Genomic DNA, 24,717 nt, shown 5'->3' with positions numbered 1-24,717 from the left:
ATCTTATAACTTATCTCTCAAGCTTTTATTGGTAGTCATAGTAATATAACACCTCTATAGTTTTAATAAATCCCTTTCATTACACCAATACAATTAGTACATATAGATCTTATGAGACCCTAAAATGTATTGTTCGTGAAACTCTAGTTTGGTCAGACTTTTTTTTACCTCTCGATCGAACTCCACATTACTAAGACTTTTTTCTCTATAAACTGGAGAGTTAAAAAAAATTAGTTTATCTCTGCTGGAGATCTGTCACTTGGCCATTAACATATTTGTACATCTATTAATAATGGTGATCCTAATTAGTTACTTATTTATTATAGTATAGTGTTCCTTGAGATGTGGAAGTGGTCCTTGCTTGAAGTTGAAAGAATATAGGGCAGCTTTCTTGGATTGTATATTCCAATATATTTTAATTAGTTAAAGAAAATAGTGAGTAGAGTAGGGACCTCTCGTCTCAATGATCATGTATTTCATACGTGAACGTGGCATACATGCATGTTACTGTTCACCAAATGTCTCCTTAACACATTATTGCACATGTAATTTGCTAGTGACCAAAATATATTGGCGTATAAATCTCCAAAGGTTTGGTGTAATGTTAAAAACACGTCTTGAATTCAAAAGGTCCTAGGTTCGAGCCATATTATTATTTTTAAAGAGAGGTAAATATAAATATTTTTGTAAAGTTTTGTCTTACTTTGGACTAGGGTTTCATCCTCTAAACCTAATTTTTTTTCTAACAAACAAAATATAGTCATATAAATATGTATTCAAAAGATTTAAGCAAAATTTTGCTTGGTTCAACTTGTTCGTATAACCATGTCTTTGCTTTAATTAATGAATCAACGGGACTTATATTTTTTTATATGTATATGTATATTGGCCTATCAATATTAATTGTTGGTGAGAGAGTTCGGGGGACCGTCCACATTGAGGCTAGAACAACCGCACAAATAAGAGAGACACCACACTCTTACCCAAAACCTTAAGGCAATAGATTTATGGGTCTTCTTACTTATAAGGTGTTCAACCTTTACTATTTTATCCGACGTGGAACATATAACTCAAAAACAACTTTTTCTCTCATTTTAAAGAGAGCTGTTCATTTTGATAACTAGAGTTTAAGCCACTCTTGTCACATTATAAGTATTATCCTTGCTTGTGGCCAAATTTAGGAAGATTGAGGCGGACAAAAATCCCTCACAAATAATCCGCCATAAAATTCACAAAATTTGGTATTTGTGATTGCAAAATGTTATAATTGTTTTAGTCTGGCACCACAAACAACTTTTTTTTTATCAATCTGCACTTTTTTGTGGTAGTTTATAACTGCCGTAAATTCTATTGGTGATTTGTGGCAATCAAAATGGCCACAAATTTGTAGTGGCCAAAACAACCAAAAATTTGTGGCCGATTGAACCCTCACAAACCATTTTCCTTTGTTATAAAAAAATAAGACATTTATGACAGTTTTTTTTTTTTGCCATAAGTGTTTGTGCATAGCCAATGTTGTAGTGCAATACATTGACGACAAATGAGAAGTATGGTAGCAAGCTACTTAAGTGATTTCTTAAAAGAGGTGATTTAACATCGTGTGATTTATTAGGTCACATCAGATATTAAACCTAATCTATGCATCCTAAATGACATTATTTCTTGGTTGATACATATGAAAATGAAAAACACCCCTAAATTAATTTAAAAAGAAACACATTCACATTTAAACTGGATGACATTTATGGATTCAAATGGAACAGGGAATACCCTAACAAGTAACAAGTAATAAGTGGTCATTGTTTCAAAACCCAAAAGAGCCTACGTGGCTAACTTACAATGTTGTAAAAGACTTGTTGAATTTGTAGTTCCAGGACAAAAACTAACCTATTAAAATCTCTCCTCATCCTTCATTTTCATGAGGTGAAAAACTTTGTTTTGTTGAACTAGAAATCAATCTCCACAAACATATTGTTTGGACATAAATCATCTTCCAATTATTTTCTGACAAGATAGTATGTTTTGTCTCACATTAAAATTTACGATAAGCCATGTTAGATCTATGATTTTCAACTAATTTGTGGATATTCAAATAACTTGCCAAATTCAGGATTAATGGGGTCTCTTTCTCATAGAAACCAAATAGCAAAAACAACTTAGTGTCACATTTAGTCAAACCAACTTGTTGTTATATTACTAAGCACCATAAAAAAGAATGATACTAATTATTGATCAACATTCACACTGTCTATTAAAACAAAAAGCCCAGGTTGTGCCAAGGCAAAAGAGGGACAATATTTCTTCATTCTGGTACTAGTCTATTTTCGAAGTAATGTGAAATACACATTAATGTTTAAACTAAAATATTATAAAACTGAAACAAGTAAATTAAAACCAACATTATACAAATGGTAGATTCATGTATCCCATGTCCTTGATTTTCATCCTAAAATTGGCAGCTCCTTTCCACTATACATTTGTTGAGAGTAATAAATAAATGTTCTCAAGAAACATCAAATAGAATTTTCAATTGACTATAAACAATAAAGGGGAAATATGCAAGCAAATCAATAGTAAATTTTAAATCCAAAGAAGCTTAGTAATATTTTATTACATCTAAGTTTCTGAATGAACAGGTAAACGATTGATGAAGTATCGTATTCTTGATGTAAAACTTGTAAAAATGTAATTCATCATCGTCTGTTTTTCATATTTCTTCATATACAGTCTTGGAGATGCTTGCAGTCAGTTGGCTATTGTAAAATCAATATGTCTACAGCCTCTGAACCTCTCTTTTTGATCCGTATGAAGACAAAATATGTTTGCAATTTCTCCAAAATCTTCAAAACAATTTTCTACAAAAAAAAAAATTCAACTGAGTAAAACAGTACAGAAAATAATTGACAAGCACCTTCACAAGATGTATATAAATACCAGCTCACTTGAAATTGTATGCAAAGTTTCAACTTTCAAACATATAGTGCCTCTGATTCATACAGTACTGAAAATAAAAACAAAAAACTCAGTAACATATCATATCTCATTAATTTGACATCTTACATTGCAAGAACCAAGAAAGTAAGAAACAACAATTTCACATAAATAATAACAAGCACTATCTTATGAAAGGCATATTATCACCACTATACCTTGTTTGGGAACGCTAACTACACTGCAACTTCAATGAGGCCATTTCATTGCGAAGCTGAAGAGCACTTTCGTCGTTTCCCTTCTGCATGTGATCAGCGATCAACTTCTCATATATACTCACATTTGGAGCCAGCGATCGACCTTTCATAATCCTTAAATACTTCTCTGCATCATCAACCTTATCAAGATGGCAGAAACACTGAATCATCGATGAATAAACAGAAAATCCAGGACACATAGACTTATACTCCATTTCATAATAAATCTTAAGAACTCCTTAAACTTCGTCCTTTCTCTCATAACAATGTATCAGACAATCAATAATTAACATCACTAGGCAAAAACCCTTTATCTAACAACACAGTCAACATATCATTCACCTTCTCTACTTCCCCATCACAAAGCTTCTCAGCCACCTTATCAAACAACAAACCACTAGGAACAAACCCAACACTCAACATTTCTTCAAAAACACTCCAACACTCATTCAACCGTCCCGAATCTGCACATCCAACAATAACACATTCGTAAGTCTCATCATAAGCCCTTAACCCCTTCCCTTCCATTTCCGTCATCAAACCAATCGCTTCATCAACCCTTCCCTTCTCACAAAATGCTCGTATAAACGTGTAAACAAGCGAACTCTCACTAAAACCTCTTCTCACCATCTCATTATACATCTTCAAAGCAAAATCTAAATCTCCTAAACTAACCTTAACATAAACAATCAACGAGTAAGCAACCAAATCACCAATCAACTTAACCGAAGGCGTATGTGAATTTCACTTTCTAATAATTGGATCCACGGTATCTACATTCCTTTGTAACCATAAACCTCCCAAATGGTTTCGAACCGATTACATCTCTGTCCCAATTTTGTTTTGTTCAGACAAGTGTTAGCCAAAAGCAGAATGGTATATGGACTTACGGAATACAATGGACAGAACAGGATTGTGTTGCGTCGAAGCGCCTTCAATTTTCTGTTTGTAATCAGGCCATTTAGCAACAACTCTTGCTTTCCATAAACTGATTCTATAGCAAAATCATTTCATCTAACAAAGCACATTTAGGGCAACCAGGCTGAGTATATGAATCTGCCAATGCCAGTGAAGCCTTTGAATTCTGAACTCTTTGCTTGCTCGTACATCATGTTATCTCATACAATCAATCAAAAATTGGCAGATTATTTCACATGAAGTTATTCTGCAAAAACAAATTCTTAGATTCAGTATTATTTGATGATCAACATATTTCCAGTTCTAACTCAAAATCTCACAAGGAAGGTTCTTTTTTATTGTCTGATTAAACAAGCATTATACAATATATGTATCAATCTCACAAATAAAATACTACTTTGTAAACAAAGAGTGAAAGTTTGAGAAGCCAGCTATTCTTTAGAAACATAGAGGATATAAGCTACTCTGATGTAATTTAAATAACAGTTTACAGTCCTCGAAGGTGTAGCCCAGTGGTTTGAGTCGGGACACCGAATGAGTTATATGCAGGAGGTCCATGGTTCAATCTCTACTACTAACTTTCTCCTCCCCCCTAACAAACTAACTACGAACATTTGCGTATCAAAAACTATAATCGCAGCGTACATGTTAAATGTTAATGAGTTTGTTTGGGTCTGGGAGGAGAAAGAGACCAAAGTAACTTAATCAACAATTTCAGTCAGCGAAAATTAAATGTGTTATGTACCAGGGGCAGTAAATTTCACCACAATTCAACTCCACCGCATAAATCAACAAGGATTTGAAGTTTTGTGCTACTAAATTTCGACATCAACCAATAAATCATCATCTGACATGTCCCTGTTCTTCTTCATTTTTGTATGTAAATCAAGAAGTAAATACTTTAGCATCTCAAATTGAGAATGTGATTTATCATTGACTACAAATACTTGCACAGTATTTCCAACGTCAATCCAACTACAACCTGGCTGCTTCTTTAAGCCTTTTTTTTTCATTTTCATCCTAACATTGGCAGCTTCTTCCCTCATTCCAACAGAAGCATACATATTTGAAGCTAATAAATAGGTGTCTGCATTTTCTGGTTCCATTTTCAAGACTTTATCAGCCACGAGCTTCCCAATATCAGCATTCCCGTGCACGCTACATCCAGCTAGGAGTGCACCCCAAAGAGACAATGACACCTCTTTTCCGAGTCCCTCAATGATATTTAAAGCTTCATCCAGCCTTCCAGCACGACCACAAAGATCAATCAAACAAGTATAGTGATCTTCTCTTACTTGTATATATCGGTTTTTTAAAAGCTCATCAAAGTATTTAAACCCCTCGTCAAATAAACCAGCATGGCTACAAGCTGTGAGAAGTCCAACATAAGTGACATCATTTGCTTGGAAACCTAATTCTTGCATTTTATTAAATAGGTTTATTGCTTCATTGCCATATCCATGGTGTGCATAGGCGGCAATCATACCATTCCAAGCTATCAAATCCATGTGCCCGGACAGTCCATCATCAAACATCTTCTTTGCAACATGAAAATCGCCACATTTAGAGTACATGTTTATCAGCGCTGATACCACGTATGTGCTCTCCTGAAAAACTGTTTTACTAATCATTTGATGGATTTGTTGTCCTTCAGGAAGACCTGCCAAATCACTACAAGCACCCAAAACTGTCACGAAAGTTCCAGTGGTTGGTTTTAACCCATCATTAGCTTGCATTTTGTTAAATAATTTCAACGCTTCTTCACTTAGACCATGTTGTACATATCCTGTCATCATAGCAGTCCAAGTAATGACATTCTTTTGTGGCATTGCATGAAATAACTGCTCTGCCCTATTCAAATCCCCATTCTGAATAAAACCAGTGACCATTGTATTCCAAGAAGGCATATCCCTCTCCGGCATTCTCTCAAACAACTTCAAAGCCTCATCAAACCTTCCATTCTGCGCATAACCTGCAATCATCGCATTCCACGAAACCACATTACGAATCGGCATCTTATCAAAAACTTCCCTCGCAGCATCAACTCTTCCGTTTTTCGACAAACCTGCAACCATAGTAGTCCACGAAACCACATCCCTTTCCCGCATCTCATTAAAAAGCCTCTCCGCATCATCAATTCTCCCACAATGCGCCAAAGCCGTCATAACCGTATTCCAAGAAACCACATTCCTCTCCGGCATTCTACCAAACAAATCCAAAGCCTCCTGCGTCCTTCCATTCCTCGCATACCCATCAATCATCGTATTCCACGACACAACATTCCTAACTGGCATCTCATTAAACAATCTCTCAGCTTCCTCAATTCGATTCATCTTAATATACCCACTAACCATCGCAGTCCAAACAATGACACTTTTCTGCGCATCCGGTCTATCAAACAACTTCCTAGCTTCGTTAATCAAACCACATTTGATATACCCACTTATCATTGTAGTCCATAAACAACTATCTCGTTTAGACATTTCATCAAACACCTTGCGTGCTTCGTTGACTTTGCCTTCTCTGCATAGCTTTGAAATGAAGTAATTGCAGCGTTTCATTTCTGAAGTAAGAGTGGCAGTGGATGATGACCTGATTCGAAGATTGTTTTGAAATGGGTAGTAGCAATGAGTGATTTTGAGTTTGGGAAGATTGATGAAAATATGAGATAAATGATAATAAAACTTGTTCATATTTGAAGTTTGGATTATGATTGATGCATATTCTAGAGTGTTGGTGTTGTTGATAGTTCTTCTTCTCTGAATGATGAATAGGAAGAAGCTATAGTTCGTGCCAAAAGGCTACTTTTGAAAATGATTTTAAAAAAATATGAATTTTTTTATATATTTTTTCTTAAAAAAATCAGGTATTAATCATCCACCGTAAGCTACAAAACATATATGATCCAACGGTTTCTATTTAAAAAATAGATCAAACAGTGTTAAAATGTAACGGATAGGACCAAAAGAGGTAATGACAAAAGACATAAGGGACCAAATTGAGACACTTTATAGCTAGGAGACCAAAATAAAATCCAAAAATAAGTTAAGGGACCAAATCATGTATTAAGCCTAATAGGGATAATTTCCATAGAAATAGGTTAGGATTAACTATGTATAGATTTTATTGGTTTGATGTTGAAATCTTTGTTAACTCGACATTCATTTTTCCTTCAACAAGGTTTTACCCGCATGAGTTTTTCTTGGTAGGATTTTTAATGAGGCATATGTTGTTATATACACCTTGTTTGTTGCCTTGTGTATTGGTCTACTCCCCCGAGTTTGTATTTATCTTTCTTTTTACCATTACACCTTTTAGAGTGATGACAATTGATAGGTGACAGTTTTGGATTTCCAACATAGTTGAGACTTAGGATGTCATAATAACTAACACTTGTTGTTTTTTCTCAACTGTTTCATAAAAAATGAAAAAGTATCTTAGAGCACCCACCTCAGTATGAGCGTTCAATTGATGAGTGATAATCAGATATTTTACTTGCTTTGCTGGGACAACAATCCAACCAAATCCCAAATCAAGCTCACAATAATCATAGGACAAGAATATTAATCCAGTCTTCCTAAGAATTGTAGTATTTAGTTACTTTTACAATGCATCAAAGCTGAAGCAAAGAAGTATTCAATCAATCCACATAATACTTTACAAGAATATCAATTTTAAAATTTCTATAAATATCAGTATCTTACAATTACTTCTACAAGGCCAATAAGTTTCTTACTAGATTACATTTTTAGGCCTCCATAACATATTTGATATACAATTCACATACCAGAAAAGAATACATGAATCACCAAGTTTTGCATTATAGCTCTTCACAGCTCAAGCAAAATAAAACAAAAAGAATAAGACAATGTAGTGTTACAAAGCTCTCTCTCTTTCTTTCATTACAGATCTATTGTAGATAGTCACACCTTGCATTTACCAAGTATTTGCAAGAGACTGATAAGTTATGCAGTGGCTAGCAACAACTAACTAGCACAACAATCGTAGAATAACTTCGTCCGTGGACTTCTCCTATAAGTCGTATTCTTTTACCTTTCCTATTATATTTTCCTCATTTTCCCATATTTTGTTGGCAATGCACTTGAAACTGTGCATAGACCAAAGCCGAACCTGAAAAATTAAAATAAATGAAAAAAGTTGAATGATATCAATTTATCCTTGTACTGTTCCTTCTTCCCCACCACTTTTTCTTCATTTTCTCAAGTGCACTATCTTCAGTTCCAAGTTTATTTATAATTAACTTTGTTTCACGCAATCTTGCCCCGTAATCCCTTTTCCAAGCTTCAAACATCTGTTTTAGCCTTCTAAGTTCTTGATCTGGATTCAAACTTGCTTCTGCTTGACCAGATTTTACCTCAACTAAGAACTTGGCATCATCACCAAATACTTGACTCCTTTGCTCAAATTCTTCAGCAAGCCGACTTATAACACTCAAACTAGCACTCGTTGATCTTGTTCCGTTGCTTTCTTGGCGCCTGTGATTACTTCCCGCATCCCAGCTGTAATCACGCTCATCACTTGCATTATTAACAGATGCATCTGAATTTCTGTCAGAGTCATCAATAGCAAGGCTCTTCTTAGCAATGGAGAGGCTAGATTGAAGTGATCTCATTTGTTTCTGCCACACGTCTTCCATGGATTTCATCTTCAACTCATATTCAGACCATCTGTTCTCGTACTGTTGGATACGTTGGTTAAGGATGTCATTTTCCTCATCTTTCTCTCTCAGAGCAGCTTCAGCCTTAAGTACCCGGCGCTGCAATTCAGCCAGGAAAGATGACTTCACCAGAATCTCATCCGACCCTGTTGTCTGTTTCGGAGTTCAAGATTGTTAGTATCACAAAGATGAAGCTTCTAAAAGCAGAATATAAGAAATTGATTTATTATTGTACAAAAGAAGGATGGGATATTAATATTATATAGTCTCTGAACTTGGGGAAAAAAAATACCTTTGTGTCCCCGTGTTTCAAAAATCCAATATCTCCTGAGCATCTTCTGACCAACCATCCCCGAATGACTGCAAAGAGTAGCTCAAATAAAGTTATGAAAATTTACCAACAGTATCGCTGAAAGACAAGCGTCCACATCATTACAACAAAATATGTAAGTTTTATGTATCATCCTCTTTGACTGCATTCCAACAATATAATTTGGAATTTGGGATGCAAAAAAGTTGGTACAACACCTATGCTAACTTGTTTTACATCTATCATTTGCACATTTAAGTAGGAATTCAATTTTTTCTGTTTAAAGAAGTCACAGATAAGATCAAATTAACTTTTTTTTTTCTTTCTCAAAAGAAGGTGACCAGCCACTCTTCACATCTCACATAACTTATATCCCCATTCTCTCATTTATATATGGAATATGTTTATTACAACAGATGCAATTCATATCACATTTTACCAATATTCAAACTTCCATCACTATTTTCGATCATCATTGGTAAACTGCAATAATCTATTCATTATATTTTGCAAATTATTGTATTTACTTGTATATGTATCTTAAGTGTATTGTATCCTGTATTTTTCAAGAAACGAGCTATCATGGTATCGGATACGCATCGTATCCGACACTCGTATTGACATATTGGGTCAAACATCCAAAATGCAGAAATGGTTGCAGGTATCTCGGAACCTACAAAAATATAAACTCTAACCTGATTGTATGACAATTGTAGCATCTCTAATAGTCCCTGTTCTGTTTCTTATGAGCAATGCTTTTATCCGCTTCTGTATAATAATAGCAGCTCTATGTCTCTGAAGTAAAGCAGCATATGCCTTTCTCGTTTTCTGTCCCCGAATAACTGCATGAATAGATAATATGTTTCCATTATATAATACTTAAATTTAGACGATATTTAAGGCTGAAAGAAAGAGGCAGGGAAAAACGAAATACATGACTGCAAAGTAGAGATTCCTCCTCGAAGCTTCTTGAGGGAACGACGAGCTTGGTAACCCCTAAAGCAACTTTGGACACGTAAGATGCCATGAAGGGTACGATTTCTAGTATCTTCAAGCACACCAATCTGAAATGTAGTCAAAGCACATGTAAGATGACTTTGAAATGAACGTCCATCTAACAAAAAATTCATATCATCATATTCATATATACAAGATTACCTGCCCTGTTCGGAAAAATAACTTTGTGTAGCCAACTTGATACATCTCAGGCAAAATATTAAATTGATGAAGAATTGAAACTGAAACACTAAGTGGATCCTGTGATGCCGCATTATCAAGGAGAAAGCCATATCTGATTCACCACACCCAAGCCAATAAGAAAAAGGTTAGACAAAAACAAACCACTGGAGCAGAGGGGTGTACGTGGTGGAAGTAATTGAAAGGAAATGAATCATCAGTTACTTTCTGTTATATACCTTCTGGCAAACTTTTGGTGAGACATTCTGGTTGGAAAGCCGGATCTTGATATTCGAACCACTTCCAGCACCCCACAGCATCTCAGCTGTTGCAGTACAAGCCCTTGTTCATATGTTTCAGGTGATTGGAGATTATTGGGCTTAATGCAGCGAATAAAATGTGGAGTTGTGCTCTCTAAGCGTTGCATCAATTGGAACAACTGACCCTGCATGACAATGGAGGAAAAAGTTGATAACATATCTAGCTTTCATATAATGCATAGTTTGATACAGTGGAGTTTTTACACTATACTCTACCCTGCAACACTATGCAATTAAAGTTTTGGCATCTGATCCTTTCCTACTTCTGATAACCTAAACCATATGCACAATATTTATTTGGTTTAAACTGCAACTTTTTATAACTAACTAAGAAATTTGAAACATATTGGTTTAGGCTATATTACCAGAATTTTAACTAATATTTTGATGAGACGGCCTATTTTCCAGCAGTAAGTGCAATATTTTTGCATAGTTTGGTAAAGATCAATAAAATCAGTAGCATAACAAAATTTAGAATATTCAAGAATCATAATTTTAATTCGTCTAAGTTTTAGACTATTTCATGATACTTGATATTTTGGACCACCTCATAAACAACGCTGATATACCTTGAATTTTGTTGCCACACTTAGCTTTTGGGAATCTGGCCCACCTGACTTGTGTGAAGGACCAACTACTGGCTTTTCAGACTGTGTAAGCATATGGGATGCAAATATTTGAGGAAGATGACATGTACATGAGGATAGAAGTTGGATGGAATCCAAGTGCAATAGGTCCCTATTCTTCTCCAGAAACCCAGTTGTATCGTAAGTGACCTAAGGAAAGGATCAAAAAGAACTATCAAACAACAGTCAGGTAAGATGAGCAAATTTGAATCAACAAGTTACCGTCTGCTTTTAAAATAACGATAGAGTTTTGGAGTTAAATATTCAGTACGATATTTCAATTAAAACTGGCCGACTGTTTTTTTATTAAAATGAGAAGATTATTACCTCTCCAGCATAATGACACACAGTAAAGGCTTGGTCTCTTTCTCCTTTGAAACATGATTTGGAATTTAAATGCTGTTTAAGCTTGTTGGCAAATGTCAAATCTGTGCCATTTGGGAAAGTGGATTCTTCATCTAGCAGGGATAATAACCCCAGTGGTCTCTGCAAATATATATCAGAATTCAGAATCAATGTACTGATAAAATCAGAAATCGTATGATAAAATTGGCATGCAAAAGCAACACAATGGCTAATGAACCTCGGCAGCGAGTTAATTATCTATTGCAGGAATAAAATTACTGATTATAATCAATGTACAGGGAAAAATATGGCGTACCCTTTGCAAGATACAAGACATAGTATGATGAAAATCAAAACGATATGTATGTTAAAATATTTCAAAATAATATAAAAAAAGTACTAGACAAAAGTTTATATGAATTGCACACAGCAAACATTGGTGCTGCTAAAAATTATTTTATATATTCTTCTTAAAAAAGTTTAGTTTATATATATTTTTTTAGGAAAGTTTAGTTTATATTCAATTACAAGCACCCTAAATATTGTTCTGAAAAGGGGTCAGGGAACAAAAGTTCTGTACCTTCTCAAAAAGATTAAGGCAGTCTTGATTGTCTTCAAATTCCACTTTAGCCCAGTCAATGCCATCTTGAATATATTCCTGAAAACAATCAACAAATATAAGGTAAATGTTTAGCTTTTCCAAGGTCGGTATCTTATTATATTCTTTCAAGATATGAAGGCATTCAATACTGGTTTAGAGCGTGCATACCTCCTGTTCTAACTTGAATAAGTGACGATTGAAGTGTTGCTGCAATCTTTCATTTGCATAATTTATGCAAAACTGCTCAAAACTGTTCCTCTGCAGATATATGTCGCATTAAAGAGCCAAAATAATTTAAAATTTAAACAGGAAAAGGATAGTCGAATAAATATAAAGAAAGAATGAAATAAAGTTTAATATATACTTACATTGAATGATTCAAAGCCATATATATCTAGAATACTGATTGATCTTCCGGTACGTCTTTTGCCAACAGCAAGTGATTTATTTATTTGTTCAACCAACCAATCAAACAGGCATGAATATATAGACTTCGCCAAAGCATCTCTTGCATCAATTGCCTACAAGACAAAGTATAATATGTTAGGTATTGAGAAAGATTATATTCATCATTATGCGTTCATTGCATTTGGCCTTTTACAAATCGACCGGTCTAACCTCTCCACTCTTTGAGCATAATGACTTGTATGATATTATGACTAGGAACATGGAATATACAAACGACCACAACCCCAACCCAAAAAAATATGCTAAGCAGTCCAGTATTCGGTATTCAAGAGAATAGCCATTTTACCTGTGATTGTGTCAACTTTTGGACAATATTATCATTCCCAACTTTCATTTTGCGAGTTGATAGAGTCAACTTGAGATCTTCAACTTCACAGCCAATCAATTCGGCGACGTGTAACAAACCTTTAGAAGTAAGAAAAGATTCAATGTAAGGGAGGTATTGAATAACTTGACACGTTTTAAGGCTACTATATGTTCAAAAAATTAATACCAAATATTATATATATAATTAAAAAAAAAATGTCAATTTTTAAAGTTTCAACACCAGCAGAAAACCTTTTTCCCACTATTATATATAAATTACAGTTATCAGACGAAAGTGAAAACAAGTCACAGTTACAACAAATTTTTTAAAGGCTCAAGAGAAAGCTCAATAAATGTTTGATAATTTATGTAAAACACACTCCGTCATGCATGACTCTTTCCACCTGAAGTATGAACAATACACAGATCTAGCCTATCTTGTGCCGAAATTCAAAATTTAGAGGAATGGGAATGACAAGGATCAAACTCATAATCACATGATCATAGAGGCTTTGACATTATGATATAGATTTATAATGACAACAAATTGATAAAGAGCCTACTTTATATTTTCCTTCTAGAGATTATTTCTCATAAGCTTATGGAGATGGTTGGATTAACAACTTAATTAAGCATTTTTGGAACGAACGTTTATCATAAAGCTCATATGCATAATATGTTTGATCCCCATATCCATATCATATTGTATCTACGTACAAGTCCCATGTCGTATTTTTTCTTTCTAGCCTGCTTATTGGAACAAGTTCAAGCATTGCATAACATAACAGACATAAATTTGTATGCGGTACATTGCAACATAGGATCCAGAGTATCTAATGCTAAAAAGAGGTGTCCCAGTAGTAATTAGGAACTCATCACACTTAAAAGAACTATGCATTCATTCAGTAGAGTTTCTGAAATTCTCTTACCCTCATTTTCAACAGCTTGAACATGGTTTTCATTATCAATGACAGTAAATGATATGTTCCCTAACCATAATACTGCAGCTAACATAGCAAACACAGTCTCTTGATCCTCTTTACTGATGTGGACAATATCAAGAGCTTCCTGGAAATATAAGGTTCATATTCATGTCAAACTATCATTTCAAAGTCAATCAATTGATAAGAACAATGATTAAAGCCTCTATGTAGGCAAATCGTCTTTTAATGATAAAAAAAATGTACCATGACTATGCGAAATTCTTCTGCATCATTAACACCAGTAATTGAATAACAATTGCTCTGCTTCAAATATTTATAATCTTCTGCATTTTGTAGGTTGAGCTTCTCTGAAACAAGAAATCAAACATTCAAAGAAACAGTAAATTAAACAAACATGAACAAAGAATATTAAATGTTATGCATATGAGCTTATATTCATGTTGAAGTTGTGAGATTTTAGATAAAAGTAGAGAAAATAGTAAGAACTTGAATATTATTGATAATAACTTGATATTGACTTGATAGTAGCTTGATACAAAAGAATACATACTAATCCATATTTATTGGGATACATAGACTCAATCTTAAATAATAATAATAACAACAACAACAACAACAACAAAATAACAATAACAATAAGAAGAGAGTCCCCATGAGCATTGCTCGGTTGGTAGAGACATTGTGATATGCAAGGGATGGGGTTCGAACCCCGGATTCCCCACTAGTTCATGTTCAGGGGCGAATTCCTAGCCACTAGGCTACTTGCCCAAAAAAAAAAACTTATAAGAGATATTGAAAATTAATCCTAACAGATAATCTAAGTCATGCTAAGATTGAAAACTGATCCCAGGAGATAAACCAAGAGATTTTGGCATAATAATAAGATATTATGTTAGTATTTTCTAACAGTTCCAAATTCCATGTAATCTTATTAATTTGTGATTTTATGCGATTAGTATTCTCCCAACTAACTACAAATCAAAGTCAAAGTTCCTAAGTTGGTTCAGACTTCAGAGCACAATTGTTATTGAATTGAGTAAAGCCCTGATTGAAAAGATAAAAGTCAATTTACTATTGAGGGGCAACTTTTTCTGAAAATCACATGGGTATCTCCCCAAGAATTAACAGTATTTCCCAACAAACACAGATTGTATTGTTTAAATTAGAATTAGTGGGATCCTAAACTAGTAATCACTGTCACTGCCACTCATGTCTCATACCATTCTATTTAAGTTAACATCTCAATTATATGTCTTCCAGTCCAACCATCTCTCACTCTAGGCGATGGTTATCATATCAAGTTCTTAGAAGCTTTAGTGTAAGTGTGAATAGTGAAGTATAGACCTACTATGTCCTGCATCTGTTTGATTCCAAAACGTTATGAACTAACCCAGATGCATGAGTGTAAATGCTAAATCAATGAAACAACTTTTCTTCGGAATCCTTCCTTGCTTAAAGCTTACTCTTCTAACCACCATTCCTTCTTCACAACCCAATTGTAAATCCATGGACTCCTCAAAGATCAAATCCTTTCTTTGGACAACATCACAGTAGAAATTAGAATTAAACTCATGACTTGTTGCAGACTTGTAGAACCGGCTTCACTATATGTTGGTTATTTAAAGCTCCAGATCATAACTGTTCATCAGAGCATGGTAATTTACTTGGGATAGATTGTTTATGGGTCATTGATGAGCACGTGGTGTGTCCTACAGTGGACTATTGGATCGGTTTTTCTGAAAGACGCTCTGATCTGCCTGCTATTTCCACATCATACCATTTATGCCACAGTTATCATGCTAAACTGCCAAGCAATAGCCTGCTTGGAACAGTTTGGCATCCCATACTCAAAGAAAATAACAGGACAGAGGCCTACTATACCTACCGAATACAGCTTCTATGGGAATCACAGTATCCTGTTAGTCAGAATCACCACCAGATAAGATCATCCTCACACTGCCACAAGTGGAAATAAGGCCTTATTAGATTTTCTATCTAGTTAGGAGTTTGATTTTTATACACTGTTAGTCTGGAAAGTTTTATACCGCCAGAGAATCACAACCAATCATATGAGTGACTTTAAAAGTAGTTATGATTAAAGTCAAACTTTTATAACGATCTGACGATGCTGATTGATTGACAGTGTAAAAAATCTTTACATTGACAATGTATATGATTATATCCTTTAGTTAAATGTACGATACCAAGTTCTATTATCAATAGAAAGCATTTTTATTTATATTATTCATAAATTTTGCAGCATTATAATCATTTCAACTATTGCACTTTGTGCACAATATATGAACGGATTTCTGTTTTACAATAAACCAGTAAGCTGTTATACTAGAAGGTGTGAAATGTCTCATAATATCTTTGATATAATGTTAATATTATGTTAGATTATCTCCTAGAATCAGTTTCTAATCTTAAGCATCTAAGATCATCGCATAGGATTAGTTCCCATCCCATATTACCTAATTATCATCATGATCTGTTGCCAGATATATTTATTTGTTTAAGATTAGGAGTCTTGTATATCCCTATAATTATATTTCTTCTTATCCTTCTCCTTCTTTTACCTAAAACTCATAACTTCAGCAATACAAATAGAAAACAAAATATATACAACACTAAATAGATTATATTCTCCCTAAATTGGAGGAGATACTTTTCAACACTCCCCCTCTAGCTAGGGCATACAAATCATATGCACCAAGCTTGTTATAAATGAACTGAGTTTGAGAATCTCGAAGAGACTTCATTAGAATGTCTACAAGTTGGTCACTAGAATTGATAAACTCAGCAATTTCCTTAGAGAGAACCTTCTCTAGAAAATTACTGCACCATCTCGAGATGGGCAAATAATTTACAAAGTTTCTTCCGGAATGTCTGAGCACAATCCATTATATATACAAGGTTTACAATTTGTATTATTGGAAACTATACAACTAAGGAACTAATTATATGACAGCTAAACAAAAAATAATAATATATATAACACTAAATAGATTATTTCTTTGAGTAGGAAATAGTTTCCAACAACCATTGACAAGATAAAGACTTTCACAATATGCAACAAAGTATTGCAGAAGTGATAGTCAGGTACAAGCCAGTAATTACCTCGAAGAGATGGTGGTGCACCGGCACATAGATGATAAAATATATGATATGACCTTTCCCCTTCATTGCATTGAACTACTCTAGACTGTCCAGATACCAACTAACATTAGTGTCTACTGATGTAAGCACAAAACTTAGAAAATTTAGCTCAGAAGAATGTATAATTACCTTTTCAAGCAAAACTGTTGATGGCAGGCCAGGAGCATCACATGAATTCAACACATAGATAAAAGATTTAACATTATAATTAGTTATAAACTTTTAGAGGGAGCAAAGGCACATTGGTTTCAAGTTTCAACCATTAAACAACAGAAAACCTACATGTTTGAATATTAGCACCAGAAATTTTTCCAGTTTCGCTGAAGTGAATCTCAATGAGCTTTCCCTGTCACACATTCAACCAAATTATGAGAACTTCCAGAATTGAAGAATATATAATAACAGGTTTTGCATGATATGCATAATAATAGCCATTTCAAGAACTAATATGATCAGTTGTGAATCTTACAAAACGACTTGAGTTGTCATTTCTCAAAGTTTTTGCATTCCCAAAGGCTTCGAGTATTGGATTAGTCTTTAATATCTCATACTCTATTCCACTTCCACCTCCAAGAGCAGCCAAGTACTGCATTGCTATCTTTGCTGTCTCTGTCTTCCCAGCTCCACTCTCACCACTGAATTTGTAGATCATAACTATTATTATATGCCTCAATTCAAACACAATACACATCTAAGGGGAAAACAAGGATAAAGAACAACGAAGAACAAGTTTCACAATAATGACAAAATTTGCATACAGTACAACAAAGAAGCCTCTATATCCATCAACATGTCAACCAGGTAAGTAAGAATGAGGTCATCCATATGTTAAGTTTGTCTCTATCCCAATAAATTCTACAATTTGAATAAATATTTTCAAGAAAAGAAATGTAAGCAACCTACGATCTGACAAAGACTAAAATATGATAATGTTCAGCTAATTCTAAAGAAAACAAGTATAGACAAGAATAAATTCAATACTTGTGACAAATTATAGTTCACAATTCGAGAGCAGCTTATAGAAATTAAATTTAGTACAATCTCTCATGAGACTAACTACCCATTCTCATGAAACTGGCTACTCATTAAAGGTGAATTCAACAACAATAACTGACCTTATAATTATTGACTGATTAACTTCATCTGAAAAACAAAACAAGAGCTGGTGTAAGTTCTTGCTTAAAACCATTGGAAGAAGTCTTAACTCTTATCTCTAAAACTCCATCCATATATGTTCATATGAGGAAATAAAAAGTTACCTCGTATCATTTCTCGGATGGCTGTGTCTGTAATCGCATATACATGAGGGCTTTCAGTTGCTTTACGCTTGTAGGCTTCAATATAATTGTTACCATACAGAGGAACTTTCTTGAAAGGATTTACAGCAACCAAAACAGGTCCCGCTTTTGTCTGATTTGCATAGTTACACAGATAATGGTAAGAGTTATGATCAGATAAAATGCTGTGAAAAAATTTGAAGAGACATTAAAGCTTACATATATCATATTTTGATTGTATCTATACTGCAGATCGTATAAAACTGACGGTTCGTTTAAATAACTAAGTTGCATGAGGTCATCCACTCCATCAAGAATATCAGGATTGGCCGATACCAAACTGTCTTGTTTCACTTTCAAAACCTAAAACAAAACCCAAAGAAGGTGAGACTGTGCAGTTAATAAAGCTAAAAACTAAGAACACCTCTAGAGAAGTATTCATAACTTATTTATCCTACCTTCCCATCTGGCAATGAAATAACAGATTCTGTTCCAGAAGTTTTTATTATATTTGCCAGCTCCCAATTCCCATTTGGAAGTTGAAACCAAGATTGAAGTTTCTGAAATAGTCAACATCAGAAGTAAGGGAAAGATGTAAAAATTTCCAAATTTAAGGCAAACAACTAATGATTGATAACTCAAACAAACTCATCAAACTATTTTCTGGAATTGCTAACATGGTATTCCTTGTTTTGAATCTTTTAGAAAATTTGATTCAAAGTAACGGTAGAATTGCTTACCACTAAAACAATTTCACACACACCACAAAATCATATTAAAAACATAAAAATAACAAAGGTAAAGATGCTTTTGTTTGGCAATAGAATAGTGACAGACAACAAACGGTAGCAAATCACTAAATTGACATAAATTACTCTATCAAGACAAGGCATTCTAAGCAGTCAGTAGAAAGAATATACGAAACTGAGTCAATAAAAATAAAAATATCAAAGAAAATGAATAATCATCAACTTCAATGTTCAAACCACCACATTAGGATATATGATGGAAAAAAAGCATCCAATTCTAGAGCATCCTTCAAGGAAAATCACCATATTTATCCAACTGCATTAAACAACTTCAAAACCGAGAATAAGATTAAATTATAATCTGAAGCTAAAAGTACCTTCTTTGAAACATAAGGTGTCGTATCACTCCACCTAGATTCCCTAGAAGACACTGAAACTGATTGGAAGGGGAGAGGAACAGATTCCAAGCCTTCATCAACAATAGATTCCCTGTCTTCTAATAATACAGATTTTCCACTATACGCTATGTCCTCATTGAAAAGACCCACACCACCGGCACGATCTTGAGCTTCTTCAGAAAGATAATAATTTTCAGGACTACTTGATCCAGCCAAACCACCGCTTCTCAGTTTAGCGTCTCCACGGCTTTCCATTACATCATGGATCAGATTACCGTTAACCTTGAAATCAGGAGGCAATGATTTGATAGGCTGGAGAGAAGGAAGAACCTTGGATCCCATAGATATTTTCCCTTAAATAACTCTGCCACAACAACACAACCAAAAATGGTTACGAACAAAACATAGAATCCATATTCAACCAAAAGTTCCTATCGAACTTTTTAACAAGGTCCCATTGGAATGACTTAATCAGTTAAACATAATGGAGGGGACCATAGGTCCATAGCTCTAAGATACAGACTCTACTATCTAGTGGTGTGGTTTCTTCCTTAAAAAAGTTTCTATTGACAAGTGCAACTCAACCTCATCTCAATTCCAAACATGTAAAAAAAAAAAAAAAAAAACTCAATAAGACAAAGTCTAACTCACTCCCACTGAGTCATCCTAATTCCTAATATATGGTATATGATATAACATTATGGCGTAATTTGATCCATGTATCAACCCAGTGGCTAATACATACTCAAATAACCCCGGAATCTTGCATAAAATATGGTTTCAGCCAAACCACTAGGTTGTAACAACATGGACTGAGCCTAATCTTAAAGACCAAACAAAAACAACAATTTCTTTGATTTAGCCAAACCTAAAACATATCCGATCTAACATAAACATGAATCAAAGTCTAAATCATTCAAACACTTGAAACCAAAATCTATAAACAGATCCTCCAATTTCCAATAATATCTAATACTGAAAAAGTAAAAAATAAAAACAAAAAAATCAAAATGTGTTACTTTAGTTGAATCATCCACTAAAAAAGTTGAAATCAAGCTCTGTTCATATGCATCACTTATAAACATCCAATTCTCATTTTCAACAAAGCAATAAAAAGAACCTAGATTCTCCAATGAAAGTTGAACCGATGAAGGAAGTTTAGAGGATCAGTGAAGAAGAAACTGTGAAAACAGAGATGAAGGTGATGTAGTAGCAGAAGAAGGGAGTGAAAGCGATGAAAGAGAAAAAACAGAGACAATGGTAAAGAAAGAATGAAAGGTCTCTGACAAGCACAAAAGTGAAAGATGTTTGGTTTTGGTTTCCGAGAAAGTTGAAAAAACTATCAAAAATATTTGCATGTTATGTTTCAAGACAAGAACAACCACCTTTTTCTCCTCTTCTCTTCTCTTCTCTTTCCTTTTTTAATTTAATTAATTACTATTTAAATCATAATCAATGGATATAAATTCATAATCATAAAATACATACTTTTTTTTATTAAGGGAATAATATGATTAAATAGATATTTATCAAAAATTATATGATACTATTTCAAATAGATCAGGAAAATACTAAACAATTTCTTTGGACGATAAAGCATGTGTGGGTTAAAATTTGACTAATTTTTTTTTTGAAGAGGTAAAATTTTTAGTAGCTTTAATTTTAAGATTTATCGGATCATGCATTGGTCGTTGTCGTTTAAATAAGTATATCATGATGTTGATATGTTCAAACAAATAATAGGAGTAATAAATTATGATGTTGATATACTCATTTTTTAAACATAAAAAAAAGTCGTTACATAATATTACTTTTATATTCTATTTTTAGTATGGTCGTAAAAAATGTTACTCAAGAACTCTATTTGTTTCACCATATAGAAAAATATAGATAGTTATGTTATGTGTGTGTATATGTGGGAATAACATAATAAATAAATAAATACAGAAAAGTATGGGATTTTATATATTTTTTCCAACTGATTTTTGAATTTTGAAATGAAAAATCGAAGTATTGCACCGTTTTACAGTTGAGACATACATGCGTTATAGATACGAGTTTGATATTGTTTTTGACAAAAGATACGAGTTTGATGTTGTGTTGCTCAACTAATAATTACTTAAGATTTTAGGAGTTAAATACTTAATGCACCAGCACCGTCCTACATTAAACGACAACAAACATTACAAATTAAGCAAGCCAAGCAGGCTAATAAATTAATATCGGTCATCAAATCTATCATTATACCACTTTAATCAATAATTTGATACCTACTTTGTTGCTTAGACAGTTAGACTATATCAACTATATATAGTACTAGTTGTTTAGACTCAATTTCCTTACATATTTTGGTAGGACTTCCTTCCTTCCCATCAAAATTACTATGTTGTTTTTGTGTCGAAAAGAATACCCTATTTTGATCTAAATGCTTGTAAATTCGTGAAAAATATATAAATAATTTTAGAATTTAATTGCTGTGTATTGTCGATATAAAAAAATTGAAATGCAAATCTAAACGTATTTTATCACATAGTTAATTTTGAATGTGTTTTAGAAATTAACAAATTTGTTTTGATTTGGGCCAAGGTCTGACCCAGTATACATTTCAAGTCGTGATTTGAAAATGACCCATAGTATAATATGGATCGGACATGAATAATAATCCCTAGGAGTAATATCGACTCTCTAGTCTAGATCTGAGACCATCTTCCTCCAATCTACTTGCAATCATCCCTTGAGGACTATAGTTGTTCCTCTTGGACAATTGTTTAGGTAAAGGTTTAAGGGCTAAACCCTAAATCTGGACTATAAGTAATAACTCATGAATATAGGGTCAGGTATGCTCACTTTAGCCTAAAATAACTATTATTACATGATGCTTACTGACTTGACTGTCGAAGTGCGTGCAGCTAAACTATCCTCATTCGCTTGAAGAATAAGGAGGATGTTGGTGGAAGAACCCTACTTAAAGTCTATTTAAACCATTCAATAAAGGATCTCAGGTCCAATAGGATCAATGTCGACTTCACTAGAAACTTTTCCTCATAACAAGCATCTTCGTTCTTTATAAAAAAAAATAAAAAAAATAAAAACAGATCCCATGGTTAACACACGTCTCCGTTCAACATCTGTTCACATCAACCCTCTCCCACAAAACGATTTGAGGGATGGAACAACCGCCTCTTCATCTACCCTCGAATCAACAAAACCGTGATAATATGACAATACTCCAACCACGTCTCTCATTTTTGACTCAAGCCGGAACACCCTCGATACCTTTGCCAGACATTTGTCTAATGACCTCGCTTCTACCACCACTCTGTCCAGCTTCTACAACAAACCACCTGGCGAATCTTGTACTGAATCATGTCGTCCAACTGCTACTGCAGTCGAATCTCATCGTTCTGGTCTATAATGGAGGGCGTGTTACCAACGACCTCCTCTGCAACATGTTCACGACATTCAAAGCCAATTAGAACTCATTGCGTCCCAAGGCAAACACCTGGCTGTCGTGGAAATAGGCCAAGTCTAGATCCATCTAATGAGGAACTTTAACGACGGTGGAATCATCCTTAACCTCGCCCCTATGGTGAGTTGCTCAATTATCTATACCCCAATTAGGTCGACGGTCCACGTCTCGATTCATCGGGATGATGGAGATCGGCGACTCAGGAGATCACCAACCAAATCCATCAGAATGAGAGAAAATCAGGTGATAGAGACGTGAAGGGGGAATTAAGAGCGGCTCCCCAAATCCACCCATGTGACGTCTAGGCAGACGCATTAAGAGCGGCTCCCCCATCGTCGTCGTCGCCTTTCCTCATCCATGTGACAAAGTGACTATGATGAAGAACCTGTCTCGAGGAATGTTTTTATGAGGATAATCGATGATTATCCCATGTCGAAGGACCTTCAAAAAATGTTGGCTTGATAACTGTAACACCCCGTTTTCCCAATATGAAAATTTTTAAACATTTATCAGAGTAAACAACATAAACGGGATATCACATTCTTTTCTTAAAATCATAAACTGAATAAATAACTATTTATCCTTTAAAATTCAATAACAAAATCTTAAATACTTTGCAGCGGAATTTCTTCAATAACTAAAAACAGTCTTTGGCACTAAGGCCTCTTTATAAATGTCTCATAAAAATCCAATCTAAAAACATAGTCATGAATCTTCAAAAACAATACGTAAGGAATATAAAAGTAATAACAAAGTTCCCATCCCGTTACGTATCAGAGCACCTAAAGACACACATGAGAGCTAATCCACTCACAACAGCAACTTAAACTCGATCACCTGCAAGTTACTCATACGAAGAGCAACATTTCCAAGCAGAAGGGGTGAGATTTCACAAAACAATAATATTAAGCATATAATTCAACAATTATATTTAATCAACATCAAATCATCTTAATATTCATTATAGATAGTAATATATCATTTAGCACTTCAATCATAGTTTGTATAAACAATTACAACTTCACAACTTATCAACTTAAACATCCTTGACTCGACAAATGTGACTCCAACTCGATTATGCAACTTAGACCTCTTATATGCATGTGGTACCAATACGGAGCATCAAGCCCCTATCGCTATTTGAGTATTATTATACTTCCAGAGCATCAAGCCCCAATCGCTATTTGAGTATTATTATACTCCCGGAGCATCAAGCCCCAATCGCTATTTGAGTATTATTATACTTCCGGAGCATCAAGCCCCAATCGCTGAATGCTAATGCATGGACTCGACCTCTTAAACATCTTAATTCAACGACCTCTTATATTAATCCAATAATTTGGAACATCATCATCTTCAACATTTTAGACCGACTCATGCAGCTTAGTTAAATAACAAACAGCAACATAGGTAGTATGCAAACCATCATGATATAATAATATCGAATGTAAATCAACAACTCAATTATCAGACTTAAGTCATGTAATGTATATACAATTATATAACATTATAACAACATCAAATTATGAACAAAATCGCGTAATATCATAAAATAATTTTCAATATAACTATCATGCCTGTAAAGATATTACTATGAAATTTTAATATATTCTTTCGGCCAAAATAGCAGCAAATATTCGGTGCTCATACATATGCACATAATCCTTTAGAAGTATACTCACTTTATAACCTATTTGAAATTAGCCAAGACACGTAAATAATTACTAGTGTAGCAACTCTATCCAAAAAAACTACTAATGTAGCAACAATTCATAAATAAAACAC

The 24,717-nt window shown here is 34.1% G+C and overlaps 2 protein-coding genes across 5 annotated transcripts; both read right to left on the bottom strand.

Moving 5' to 3' along the window:
- Positions 1–2,406: 2,406 nt before the first annotated feature.
- On the bottom strand, positions 2,407–6,899 carry LOC11423619 (pentatricopeptide repeat-containing protein At2g35030, mitochondrial). Of its 2 annotated transcripts, none has more exons than XM_024778421.2 (4): positions 4,852–6,899; positions 3,150–4,353; positions 2,935–3,001; positions 2,407–2,855 (listed from the first exon to the last, which is right to left on the bottom strand). In XM_024778421.2, exon 1 carries the CDS (start codon positions 6,797–6,799, stop codon positions 4,922–4,924), a length of 1,878 nt encoding a protein of 625 aa, XP_024634189.1. In that variant the 5' UTR covers positions 6,800–6,899; the 3' UTR covers positions 2,407–2,855; positions 2,935–3,001; positions 3,150–4,353; positions 4,852–4,921. The 2 variants fall into 2 exon arrangements, with proteins under 2 accessions (XP_024634189.1, XP_024634194.1); XM_024778426.2 differs by having other exon boundaries at positions 2,943–3,001.
- Positions 6,900–7,741: 842 nt separating this feature from the next.
- On the bottom strand, positions 7,742–20,868 carry LOC25482851 (myosin-1). Of its 3 annotated transcripts, none has more exons than XM_039834333.1 (24): positions 20,849–20,868; positions 19,443–19,827; positions 18,775–18,876; positions 18,536–18,679; positions 18,299–18,449; positions 18,155–18,182; positions 17,509–17,674; positions 17,322–17,385; positions 17,169–17,182; positions 17,001–17,085; positions 14,124–14,227; positions 13,866–14,004; positions 12,917–13,035; positions 12,531–12,683; positions 12,331–12,420; positions 12,142–12,219; positions 11,544–11,702; positions 11,160–11,366; positions 10,510–10,715; positions 10,253–10,385; positions 10,029–10,158; positions 9,790–9,936; positions 9,077–9,144; positions 7,742–8,937 (listed from the first exon to the last, which is right to left on the bottom strand). In XM_039834333.1, the coding sequence occupies exons 2-24, from the start codon at positions 19,803–19,805 to the stop codon at positions 8,275–8,277; spliced, it is 3,513 nt and encodes a 1,170-aa protein (XP_039690267.1). In that variant the 5' UTR covers positions 19,806–19,827; positions 20,849–20,868; the 3' UTR covers positions 7,742–8,274. The 3 variants fall into 3 exon arrangements, with proteins under 3 accessions (XP_039690267.1, XP_039690260.1, XP_039690259.1); XM_039834326.1 differs by lacking the exon at positions 20,849–20,868 and adding an exon at positions 20,483–20,835; XM_039834325.1 differs by lacking the exon at positions 20,849–20,868 and adding an exon at positions 20,584–20,835.
- Positions 20,869–24,717: the final 3,849 nt, after the last annotated feature.

The sequence above is a fragment of the Medicago truncatula genome, chromosome 1, assembly GCF_003473485.1.
Source record: "Medicago truncatula cultivar Jemalong A17 chromosome 1, MtrunA17r5.0-ANR, whole genome shotgun sequence".
NCBI classification, from domain to species: Eukaryota; Viridiplantae; Streptophyta; class Magnoliopsida; order Fabales; family Fabaceae; genus Medicago; species Medicago truncatula.
Note: the sequence above shows the minus strand (reverse complement) of the source record. Positions and strands in the feature narration are given on the sequence as shown.